The sequence below is a fragment of the Oncorhynchus mykiss genome, chromosome 8, assembly GCF_013265735.2.
Source record: "Oncorhynchus mykiss isolate Arlee chromosome 8, USDA_OmykA_1.1, whole genome shotgun sequence".
NCBI classification, from domain to species: Eukaryota; Metazoa; Chordata; class Actinopteri; order Salmoniformes; family Salmonidae; genus Oncorhynchus; species Oncorhynchus mykiss.
In genome coordinates this window covers 31085931-31099076 of record NC_048572.1, presented here as the reverse complement: position 1 = coordinate 31099076, position 13146 = coordinate 31085931, and the positions used below count along the sequence as shown (strand labels likewise).

Sequence of the window (13146 nt, the reverse complement as noted above, 5' to 3'; positions counted from 1 at the left end):
CAGCAGGACAATAACCTAAAACACAAAGCCAAATCTACACTGGAGTTGCTTACCAAGAAGACGGTGAATGTCCCTGAGTGGCCAAGTTACAGTTTTGAATCTACTTGAAAATCTGACAAGACCTGAAATTGGTTGTCTAGAAATGGTCAATAACCAATGTGACAGAGCTTGAAGACTTTTTAAAAGAATAATGGGTAAACGTTGCACAATCCTGGTGTGGAAAGCCCTTAAGAGATTTACCCATAAAGACTCAGCTGTAATCGCTGCCAAAGGTTCTTCTACAAAGTATTGACTCGGGTGTGAATACTTATGTAAATGAGATATTTCTGTATTTCATTTTCAATAAATGTACAAAAATGTCAAAATACATGTTTTCACTTTGTCATTATGGGGGTATTGTGTGTAGGTGGGCGAGAAAATATAGATTTAATTCAGCCACACTACAGTATGCTCTTCCATAGAAATATAACGACTAGATTATATTTCTATGTAGAGAATCACTGGTGAAACAGAGCATTATGGGTACTGAAGTTATGCTACAAAAGGTGTACAGTATGACAAGCAGGATTCCACAGAGTGTGTCATGCTGACTCTGAAGCAGGCCTGGAACACAGGGTCTATTTCACATTTCACTGTGAAACATGTTTGATGGCTGCCATCGAGAAGCAGAGGTGAACACTAGAGTCTCGTACTAGCACCACACCCCGGCTTTACTGTTACAAGAACCCCCTCCTCCCTCGCTCTCCTGGCTGGAGATGAGGGGAGGAGTCTCATCTCTCCCTCTTGTGATGTTAGTGGCTCAGTGTTTAGTTCAGGCTTGCTGCCCGACGCCCCACACCCATTGGGTCAGGGTTTCTACCGTGTGCAGCCACACCTCGCAGCATGGAGTCATGGAGAGATGGGTGACATATTGCGCTGAGATCCACAGTATGCTGACTGAAGTAAATCCCCAGAGTCTAACTTCCAGTGTCATTGATGAAGCTGAACATGCTCATAGTGGCTAATAACGTGTGAGAATAGAGAGCGTCAGGAAATGCATGCCTACTTTTTCATTTCTGCGGTGAAAGGAGGAGACAGGGAGTTGGACGACAAAAGAACAACACGAGTCAGAGACACGCTTTAAACTAACGTTGAGATTTTAATTCCATGTCTGGCCTTCAACGGTTTGTTTTACCCTGCCATCAGTGGTCAGTCTGGTACAGAACAGGGCAGGCAGCAGTAGTTGCAGTTGGCAGGTAGCCTAGCCCAGGGTCCTATTCATTGGGGCACACTAGCAAACAGCTTTAAAGCGTTTTTTTATTTTAGATTTTTTTTTATTTTTTATGTATTGGACCAACTCCAGGTAGGGACTTCCTGTTTCAGTCTGTTTGGTGCCTAATGAACAAGACCCAGGGCTGGGTGTGTTGGGGGAAACAGTCCCATGAGCGCATAGTTTCAGAACACTTAAAACAGCTAGCTAGAGGAATGATTGGTGGCTTTTTCCTGGCCCTCTTTCTTCATCTGTTGACACTAGAAAAACCAGCTGTGTCATTGTCCGCCGAGGGGGAAAATGGGGAGGGGAGAGGTGGGACTTCCAAAGCACTGCATGAGACGTCACCCGAGTCGACCCCTCCCTGCCCCTGGAAATGTTAGGAGTGTGTCTGTCAGCCAGGTAATTTTTCAGACAGCATCTGGAGCTCAAACTCAAGCCACTGGTATGTGTGAGTGCACATTATTGCAAATGGGCTGACTGAGTCAGTCAAAAACAGGTTTGAGCACATACCCAGAATGTAGTGGTCTCAAAGACTTGATCTCAGATCAGTTTTGCTTTTCACCTCTTAAGGTCCAGGTTAGGATTGGCGTAGGCTAAAGATGATCCCTAGATCTGTGTTTTAGGGCGAGTTTTAAGTCGAGCTGTGAATGCCACCTGCTGGTTCTCGTTAGTGTTCTAATGAGGCCCCCCCACTGGGCACACACACTGGTTGAATCAAAGTTGTTTCCACGTCATTTCAATGAAAGGACTTTGAACCAATGTGGAATAGATGTTGAAGTGGACCAGTGATGCGTGGCCAGTCAGGTGAGGAGGTTCCGTTGACCAAGGTCACGTTTCATTTTATTACAGTCATCATTTCTATTCACAAAGTTAACCCCTTCAGAAGCAAGCCTTAGTATACCCATTTTATATATTCAATTCAATAAATATACAGACATCATGGGGACGATAATGCGGAGTTCCATAGTTTGAACTTCCCAGAATCAAATAGTTTCCTATTGCTGATCAACAGTGTCGTCACATCTCCTGAATCATCTCAAATAAAGGATCTAGTGTTACAGATGAGATCCTCAAGTCAAATCAATGGAATGAAGCCAGAAAAGGTCAAAGCATGTTAATTTATAAGGGCTGTATAGGCACTGTTATTTCAATTGGTGAGGGGGGAGTCAACTTTCTTTTCTTTTTTTTTTTTTTTTTAAGAGGGGGGAGTGGGGGGATGCTGTCTAAAATGGGTTAGGGGGCAAGGGTGTACCAGACCGCATCCTATTAACAAGCGTTCACATTGTGCACTCGTCAAAACATTGTGCTGTTTTTCAGCAGTTAAAATCGTACCTATTTGGCAAAGAAAACATTCATTGAGCATCAATCGTTACAAAATGAAACTTGAGGGACCGGACGTGGAGACACTGTACAGAGAAGCAGCTCATTTTGGAGGTTAATACTGAATGGAACTGTGATGATGATGAGGGATAGAAACACCAAAATAAGCTTGTTTTTCAGTTCCTTGCACTAAGGTCTGATATTTGTAGACTTGTTTCCCAAAATTGCCCAATTGAAACAATTATTAAATGTTTCGGGGCCAAGTCTTCCCCTAGGTACAGATCTGGGATCAGCTTCTCCTCCCCCAATCCTAACCTTAAAGGTCCAATGCAGCCATTTTTATCTCAATATCAAATCACTTCTGGGTAACAATTAAGTACCTTACTGTGATTCTTTTTGACCATTTTAATTGAAAACAAACAAAAATAGCTTCTTAGCAAAGAGCAGTGGTCTGAGCTGTTATTGGCAGAGAGGTCTGAAAGTCTTATTTACTGCCTGGTAATGTCACCAGGCCAAAACGCCCTCCCACCAAAACAGGCTGAATTGTCTGTCTTTTCAAACAGCTCTTACACTAAAAAAAGGCGTCACCATTTTCAGAATTTCACAGTATTATTCCAACCTCACAGTGTGGAAATACATGATAAAACACAAAAATCAACGGTTTTGACTGCACTGGGCCTTTAACCATTGGTGGGGGAAATGCAAAACTGACCCAATATCAGAATCTAGGGGCAAGAGTTCACCCTCCTCCATTACTGAACACTTCATTAGAGGACAATATAGGAACGACTACCCCGTCATTTAACGCCGACCATTGATAGGTAGCCTAATACCACCAAGATCCAAAAAGTCACAAAAAGCCGTGTAAACGCTCAGTGACGGCTGGTGACAACCATTCTGAAAACAACAGGGCCTAGTAAGTGTTTCGGTCCAGCGTAAAACCATTGTAGTCTGCTTTTTTTCAGGGGAGGGGATAAATATATAGAACTTGTGGCCTAAAAATCCTGTTCTTTAGTCTCCATCTGTAGTCATTGAGAGGCAGAGTGACAAACGGGACTCTGCCTGGAGTTAGCTCCGGTCTGCCCATAGAAACAAAATCTACTCTGAGAATGCCATGGTCTGAGGGGCTTTGCCCATTCTAGTAATTCTATTTCTATGGGTCTGCCAACGACAAGAGGGTCTTGTTGACTGATAATCCCACGTCGAGATTGAGATTTACAAAATTAAACACCACGTAAAAAAACTAACAAAAAAACAAGATCACCGAAAAAAAATACTTCTGCGACCATCAGTGCTTCTCTCGCCGTTTCATATACAAGAGTAGAGTATATAAATGTAAAATGAGTAAAAAAAATAATAAAATAAAGAAATGAGTGCAATGACAAACCGTATATGCCTTTGCCCCTTTGTTTCTCTCCCAAAAGGTTACATGTCTAGCTAGCGATTCAGGAGCTCAGGACCCACTGCGACAGTCCACTGTCTCTCGGTCTCGCTCTCCCTGTGTCAGTTTAAAACCAGTCGTTTACATTGTCAGTTTGAGTTTGGCTCTGAGAGTCAAGTTAAGTCCTTGGGTAGGCAGTGTTACCACCCCTCGTGCCCATAAAAAGTGGCGCAAAAAATTGAATCTGTAGTGGTTGCTGATAAAACACACAGATGACATGAGGACAGAAAACAAATGAAAAGGCTTTTTGATTGGCAGCGGCCCTTCTCTGCTTCCAGCCTATCAGGGGTTCCAGTAAAGGTGTGGGGGGGCGGCTCTGAGGGGGTTCAGCCAATTAACTGGAGAGGGTTGTTATTGTACATCCTAGATCCAATTCTTAGGTGTAGGCCCTCACCCCCAAACTTCCATCCATCTCAGAACCAGCCCTCTCTTCTCCCTCTTCCGCCTTTCTTCCGTTTTACCCGAGTTCCTCATTCTCTTGCTCCGTTCTGCCCAACTTCCTTAGCTGGGCCTAGCCCTGGGCTAGATGAACTTGAAGCACTTAGTCTTGTCGTGGGGCAGACGTGTCTTGAAGAGCACAGAGTCCACGCGGAACTGTGTGTAGAGTAAGGGCATGTAGCCGTACACCTTGACAAAGAAGTTGATGCACTTGTGGCGCTCGTGGAAGTGAGAGTCGTCGTGCGACAGGGCCTGCGGGCAGCCGGGGCAGCGGAAGGTCCAACGAGACGTCACCTAAGAGGGAGGAAATGGAAAAGGTGGTGTCTGTGTGTATCTAATCACAATGCTACAACCATTTTGATTGCTTTGTCGATACCATGAACATGTGGTCGTAAAATATGGCAGTGTGTGCCAATGAATACTGGGACAGAATACTTGCACAGAATTGAATACCGCAACACATATTACAGTGCATAAAATAAGGTTGACTCTTAGGGTTGATTCTCCAGGAAAAGGAAAGTCACTCATTGGTTATAGGAGGTTACTTCCCACCACATGCATTATTCACCTGCCTTGTTCTTACCAGGGCCAACTTGCTGTCAAGTCACACACGCCATCGAAGCCTGTTATAATTCCTGAATGGAACACCTGGGAATATTCCAAGATTCCAGGTCCCAAAATTCCCCCTGGCTCGATTGGCATAATTAGTCCGCTAGCCATAAATATGTATATACTAGTATAAATGTCTTGCAAATAGATGTCGAGGAAAACGCAAGCGTAGGGCAACAATCCAATCTTGTTGTGCTCTGATTTATAATTTGCCACAGAATATTGAGCATGTCAGGTTGAGTAATGGTTGGCTAAGTGAGCAGAAATATAAATAAACAGTGACCGGGGGTGTGTGTGTCTTTTTGGAGTATACGTGTGTGTGCGCGCCCCACTGACCTTGATAGGGGGCTTTCGGGTGATGTGTGACACCAGGAAGTTCATGGCGATATCCTCGCAGTTGATGTACTCGTCCACCATGTCGCGGATGGCCTGAGGCATCACATACGAGTACAGGTACGCGTAGTACTGCAGCAGAGAGGCAAAACATATGAGGGAATCAACGTTCCGTTCATTAGAACACGCAATGTAAAAAAATAAAAGTGCAACAGAAAATGAGCGAGTCCAGTGGACAAGTCATCCCTCTGTTTTTACGTTCTTTTCTTCCGTTTGGTGCCTAATGAATATGGCCCAGGTACAATGAGGGTGAGACAGGTCAGACCAAAGAAAGTACAAGGAAGTCATGGAGAGGAGGGATGAGGGTGATGTATCTTAGAAGACAGGTTTCGGGAAAGTATTCAGACCCCTTCCCTTTTTGATACGTTACAGCCTTATTTTAAAATGGATTAAATAAAACATTTTACTCTTCATTTTACACGCAATACCCCATAATGACAAAGTGAAAACAGGTTTAAGATTTTTTTTTACATTTAATAAACCTAAAAAATAGAAATACCTTATTTACATAAGTATTCAGACCGTTTCCTATGATACTCGAAATTGAGCTCCGCTGCATCCTGTTTCCATTGATCATCCTTCAGATGTTTCTACAACTTGATTGGAGTGCACCTGTGGTAAATTCAATTGATTGGACATGATTTGGAAAGGCACACACCTGTCTAAATAAGGTTGCATAGTTGACAGTGCATTACAGAGCAAAAACCAAGCCATGAGGTCAAAGGAATTGTCCATAGAGCACACAGACAGGATTGTGTCGAGGCACAGATCTGGGGAAGGGTACCAAAACATTTCTGCAGCATTGTAAGTCCCCAAGAACACAGTGGCCTCCATCATTCTTAAATGGAAGAAGTTTGGAACCACCGAGACTCTTTCTACAGCTGGCCACCCAGCCAGATTTAGCAATCGGGGGAGAAGGGCCTTGGTCAGGGAGGTGACCAAGAACCCGATGGTCACAATGACAGAGCTCCAGAGTTCCTCAGTGGAGATGGGAGAACCATCCAGAAGGACAACTATCTCTGCAGAACTCCACCAATCAGGCCTTTCTGGTAGAGTTGCCAGTTCGGAAGCCACTCCTCAGTAAAAGGCACATGACAGCCAGCTTGGAGTTTGCCAAAAGGCACCTAGAGACACTCAGACCATGAGAAACAAGATTTTCTGTTCTGAATGACAAGCGTCACATCTGGAGGAAACCTGGCACCATCCCTACGGTGAAGCATGGTGGTGGCAGCATCATGCTGTGTGGATGTCTTTCAGAGGCAGGAACTGGGAAAATAGTCAGGATTGAGGGAAAGATGAACGAAGCAAAGTACAGAGAGATCATTGATGAAAACCTGCTCCAGAGTACTCAGGACCTCAGACTGGGGCGAAAGTTCACCTTCCAACAGGACAACGATTCTAAGCACACAGCCAAGACAACGCAGGAGTGGCTCCGGGACAAGTCTCCGAGTGTCCTTGAGTGGCCCAGCCAGAGCCCAGACTTGAACCCAATCAAATATCTCTGGGGAGACCTGAAAATAGCTGTGCAGCGATGCTCACAATCCAACCGGACAGAGCTTGAGAGGATCTGCAGAGAAGAATGGGAGAAACTCCAAGTACAGATGCCAAGCTTTTAGCATCATACCCAAGAAGACTTGAGACTGTAATCGCTGCCAAAGGTGCTTCAGCAAAGTACTGAGTAAGGGGTCTGAATACTTATGTGATATTTCAGTTTTTTTTATATTAGCAGAAATGTCTAAAAACCTGTTTTTGCTTCAACATTATGCAGTATTGTGTGTAGATAAGGGAAAACTATTTGATCAATTTTAGAACAAGGCTTTAACGCACAACAAAATGTGGAAAAAAGTATTTCCGAATACACTGTATGATATAATAATATATGCCATTTAGCAGATGCTTTTATTCAAAGTGACTTGCAGTCGCCGATACACTTTACATTACGGGTGGTCCCGGGAATCAAACCCACTACCCTGGCGTTGCAAGCGCCATGCTCTACCACCTGAGCTACAGAGGACCACCGAACAGAGCTATGTGCAGCAGAGGTCAGGGCTCACGGGGTTGAAAGGCGTCACGACGGGGGAGGGAGGAGGGGGAGTACCTTGTGAAAGAAGGCGGCGCCCGTCAGCACCATGGACAGTTCACAGGAGTAGTTAGAGTTGTAGAGCCATGACTGGTGGTTGACGTCCCAGGCATGGAACCTCCCGGGGAAGCCCACAATGCGGTCCCTGGCCTCCCGCCACACCCTGATCCAAACAACCAAACCAAGAGAAACATGACGAAAAAGGCAGCAATATACTGGGGAGAATGAGCTGAGGAGAACTGCATCAAAATGCGACCATAATATATTCATATTGTGTTGTACATGTAGGCCTATAAGGAAAATCATACAGCTGACAAAAAGGTCTCCACAGCTCGTCAGCGAGGACGGCAATCTACAAGGAGAAGAGATTAGTGTTCTGTTGTGAATAATTTGTGGACGTGCACACAGACGCACACGAGACTACAAGGACGTGCTCACTGATTGGGGAGTATCAACAGCTACATGCTGTTATCAGACGACACGCTCCTACTTCTGGAAATGAAAAATGCTTGGCACGTATAAGAGTATAACCCCTTCCCTTTGAGATCTAGTATATTCCCATTACACCCACGCTATAGAACGCCCCAGTGGGAATTTAGCCGTGGTTCTAGGTGAGGGAAAAATTATTACAGGATACTTCATGACAAATGACCCCATTCATACGGTGCCTGCCTGGACACGCTGCAAAAGTGGTAAAACCTGTGGACAATGCTGCAGTCGGGGATTTTGGGAAGCCGTTCAAATGGTCAAGAATCAATATTTACCCATTGATTCTTGAAGAATGTAACTTATCAATAAATGGCTTAGGGGGCAATGATCTATCTTTATCATAACCCAAAAATATAGGCCAAGGTTATATTTCTCCATTGTTTACAAACAACAAAGAATGGAAACAAAGTACGTATAGCTTCAAGATATGGTTTAAAAATATGAACAAACATGTCCCGTCTCGAGCGCCGTCTATGGATTTGAGAGGTGTTACAATCCCTAGCTCAGCTTTTTTCTCTCTCCTCTGTTTTGAATCCCACAATGTAGCTTTGCACATGGCCCTGATGTTATATTCAAGGTGAGGCAAGTCTAGTACTGTACGCTCATGTGGCGTTTGAAAGTCAACATGGTCCATTTCTCTCTTGTTGATCTGTCAGGGTCAGTTGCATTAGTGCCATGTTTTGGTTTATGCTCTGGTACTGAGCTGAAAATGCTTTTAAAATGTCAGCTTGCGTTTTTTCATTATATATATATATAAAGTATTATTTTCTATTTAATACTATATATATATATATATATATATATATATATATATATATATATATATATATATATATATATATATATATATATATATATTTTTAACTTTTGGAATAAGTGTCGATTCACACGATGCTTGTCGATATCTGTAGACAGATCATCGGTCTGCTGCGTTCCAAAGAAAAATGCATCTCTTTGAAAATCAATGAGGCACAAAACAAAGTACACTTTCTTTCTCCAAAGAGCTTTGGATCCAATGACTGGTCCCAGACTCCCCTCTAACTGACCTGAACCCAAACATAATCTCGTCATGGCGGAGGTGGGCGTCGTCGTCGATGGACAAGATGGCCTCCGTCTCCACGGCGTCCCAGGGCAGGAAGCGGTTGTTGAGGCTGTTCTTCTCCGTGCGCACCACCTGCAGGACAGGAGAAGTGTTAAATAGAAAATATTTGAGTATTTTCTTAATTAGTTCACTGTGAATACAATCCCAAGAATGTGTGCATGTCGGTAGTCAACTTGTCAAGATAGAGGACTTTGAATACAGAGCAAAAACAGTATGTTTTGCATCACTATCCATTTAATGTGGCATTTCACGAAAGTATAGCACAGGGTAATGGTCCAAACCACTCAGCCCCCCCCTTTCTCAACAGCTTTATTAGGCTAACCTATCGAACAAAAAACATGAAAGTATGGCATGATCTAATAGCATTCAATAGTTATGCGGTTTGTCAAATGCGTGGACCAATTAGGCTAGTCATTCAAGATCATTAAACTATCCTCCCATATCTCCCTACAGAGAGGGAATCTCTTTCCTAAGGACAGTGTAATTGGGATACTTTGAGTATTCTGTTCAAGTTCCATTCTAAAAGACAGACCTATTCTGTGGACGTCACACTTTATATCAGCTGGTGTAATTTGTCCGGCTGCCCTGCAGAGTTGTAAGCGAAGCAGGGAGAGCAGATTAAATGAGTTTCAGCAGCTAGACCAATGTGCTTGAGTACACTCTCAGACACACACGGCCTTCCAAGACTGCTGCGCCACGACACAAGTTACACTATTTGCATTTCAGAATGGGGTAGGACGAGCAGGGCCTTTCAGATCACTCTCTCCCATTCAATCATATTGTTCAGTCTGAGCAGTGAGCACTAAGCAGCGGGGGCATGTTTTGTATTCAGCGGCGGTGGAAAGTACTCACCACGATGGGCAGGCCAATGTCTGGCCACAGCAGGTCGTCTGAAGGAGGCTTGGGGGAGTTCCACACCACCACCACCTTGTTGAGGTAGGGCAACCCGTTGAGCCTTTCCAGGGAGTTCATTAGCACCTCCTCCCTCTCGTAGGTCAGCATGACCACCGTGAACTGCTCCCGGGGCACGTTACCACCCAGCGCTGCCTGAAACTCCTTCCCCGAGCCCCCAGCACCGCCGCCAATGGGGCGGAAGCCCGTGCCCGAGCCCAGGAACTTGGCCTCCGAGGGCAGCACGGGGTCCAGCGGCGTGTGGGGGAACAGATGGAAAGGCCCCGGGGCACGGTTCCAGGTCTGGTAGGTGTTGGCTGACGTGTAGGTAAAGTTGCGGAGGAAGCGCGGCGAGGCGTAGGGTGGCTCCGTCTCCACGGGGCCCAGGTCCAGGTCACCGTTGTCGGCCAGGTTGGCGTCCGTGCCGGCCATCTTGCCTGCTTTGTGGGGGATCTCCTGGGCGGGCTCTTCGCGGATGGGTGCGGCAGGCACCTGGATGCTGGTCCGGACGCTGGCCAGGATGGTTCCCAGTACATTCTCCGAGGTGGAGAAGTAGGTCTCCCACAGGAAGCGGCCCTGTCGTCGCATGGCCAGCAGGTCGTTGTCTGATAGGCTACGCAGCAGGAAATGCAGCTCGGTGATGCGGGGCTTAGGCACCATGATGGCTGCCTCGCTCCAGCGGATCAGCTCATGGTAGGGCAGCCTAGCGTGGTCCCCAAGCACCACAGGGATGGCCCCCACCTCTAGGGCTTCAAACAGCCTCATGCTACTGCCTGCAGAGGCCACCAGCTGACAGTCCCCAGGGGAGATGACCAGGGCGAAAGTGGAGGCCTTGAGGACCTCGAGCCGCTCCTCCCTCTCGCCACACAGAGCCCACTCGGTAGGCAGGCTGGGCCGCGGGCTCTTACAGGTGAACTCCACCAGCACCTGGTCCAGGCGGCTGTCCTGAACCGCCTTGAGCGTGCCGATGATGCGGTCATCGTAGTCGGCTGGCGCATCTCCCTCCATCTCCTCCTCAAAGGACTGGTGCGGTCCCTCCTGCAGGCTACTTCGCAGAGACTCCACCTTTTCGCCCTGGAAGGTGAACAGGTACTTCCTCTTGACGGGCACCTGGGGCGGCACCTCCAGGAAGTTGGGCTCAGAGAGGGCGTGGACCAGCGGGGACACCACCAAGTCAAAGCCCTCGCGGTACTGCTGCTCCAGGAAGGTAGACTGGGCCACTGCCGCTCGGCCCGTGCTCACATTGTACAGGAAGTTCTGCGTCATGGACTTCCTGGAAAGATGGACCAGGAGGTGGTTGTGTCCATCAGACCTCCAGTAGGGTAGAGCCTTCAGCTGCTTCTCCAGCTCCAAGGAAGCCGGGAGTGGGGAGGAGGGAGTCTCCTGCAGCTCCCCAACCAGCACCACATACAGACAGGCGATGCTGGGGTTGTTCGTCACATAGATGCTGCTCTTTACCGAGGTGGCGAAAGCCTGCTTGACCAATGGGTCCAGAGACTCGCCCCAGGGGTAGGAGGCCGTGTCATAGACGTACACAGGGAAGCCAGAGGTCAACGGGCAGCGGGCGTAGTCGAAGCAGGAGCGCAGGCGGCAGGCACGGGCAGACTTGGGCGGGGGCAGGCCTGGGTCATCCTTGTCAGGTAATAACCTCACGGGCAGAGAAAGCTTGGGCTGGTTCTGGGCCATCAGCTCTTTGTACGAGTGCTCCGTCTGGCTGATGACATTCTTCAGCTGCAGCAGGTCCTGCTTGGCACTGTCGATGCTCCGCTTGCACGCCTCGATGCGCAGGTTGAGCCGGGAGATCTCCCCGTTCAGCTCCTGACGCTTTGCCTCCAGCTGTAGCAGCTCCTCACTGACTGACTCACGGATGCGGCACAGGTCTTGCACGTGCTTGGTCTCGCACAGTTCGCCGCCAGGCCGCGGGCCGAAGATGCGCTTGTCGGGGCCGCCTGCCTCGTCGATGGTGGTGAGGTAGTAGTGGGCAATGAGTGGGAAGAAAACCAGGATGAAGAAGAGCATGAAGCTGAGCCAGGTGAGGCGTACGCGCCGCAGCAGCCACGGCTGGCCGCCGGGCCCCACCCCGCCACCGTTACGCTGCATCATGGGTTAGGGTCACTGGGCTTAGCTCAGCGCCGGAGTCTCTACTAGTCTACAGGGATCAGCAGCCATGGTGCAACCTCGTCAACATGGTGAAACAGTGAAGCCGCTAAACCATCATAATTGTTAAATCGACTTGTTTTGTCCTCATAAAATGTCATCTGAGTGGATCTACCTGATCGTGGTTTTCCTTTTGGTATCAGATGTTGGGGACCTTTGTCTTGCTGGCATGCCATAGTTCAAACAAGTCCTTGCCATCGTTCCTCTTGTATGGTGTAGTTGTATTTCTGGCCTATGTGAGCAAACTGTCGGGTGGAGAGGAGCCCCTTATGGTAAACGTTGGGGAGGAGGGCATGGCTGGTCACAGTCCTGCAGTGTGGCATCATGGGTCAGCTGCTACTGCCCTGGTTGTGCCCATTTCTTCTAGGTCCGTCAAAGAATGAAAGGCCTCCAAATTCTCCTCCAATGTTGAATAACAAGACCTGAAACCGATAAAGAGAAACTATGTCAAAATGATAATATTTAAGGTCACTTAGTTGGCATTCTTAGTATATCAGATTAAAAAGAAACATCCAGAAAAGTCCAGCCTTCACATCATAATCCAAATAAGAACCATACCAGAATTCTGATGATATCACGAGGATAAACATTCTTAACAATTCAAGTGTGTGCGTGACGTGACATATGTTTTAAGTTAACACAAAAATACATAATTTGAACATACATTTGAATGCAAATACAAACTAGCCAATATGAAAATGTATTTCCCCAAATAATTATTCTTTGATGGTTTAAACATGGTTGTGTTATCATGATGAGGAGTCTAGTTTTTCCCCATGTCTCTCCACAAGCCTAAAACAGAGATCAGTAACCTATCTGATAAGCAGCACTGTGCATACTGTATCAAAACCGCTGACACAAGGTTATGGTTCATAGTAACAGCATCTCATCCCTTTAGGCATCATCCTCATTAGGAACTAACGGTTTTCTCCTCTTTGCTGGCTTCCCCAGGCTAAATCACAAAGGAGACAGGT

The 13146-nt window shown here is 46.8% G+C and overlaps 1 protein-coding gene across 1 annotated transcript in view; it reads right to left on the bottom strand.

Moving 5' to 3' along the window:
- Positions 1–1113: 1113 nt before the first annotated feature.
- LOC110529776 (exostosin-like 3) overlaps positions 1114–13146 on the bottom strand; it is a 42754-nt gene continuing 30721 nt past the window's right edge. Inside the window, exons 2-6 of the mRNA XM_036985275.1 lie at positions 9977–12594; positions 9069–9196; positions 7552–7696; positions 5397–5525; positions 1114–4745 (exon numbers count right to left, since the gene is read on the bottom strand). Of these exons, the coding sequence (XP_036841170.1) occupies positions 4536–4745; positions 5397–5525; positions 7552–7696; positions 9069–9196; positions 9977–12118 (2754 nt within the window). The 5' untranslated portion in view covers positions 12119–12594 and the 3' untranslated portion in view covers positions 1114–4535. The remainder of the gene's footprint in view (positions 4746–5396; positions 5526–7551; positions 7697–9068; positions 9197–9976; positions 12595–13146) is intronic.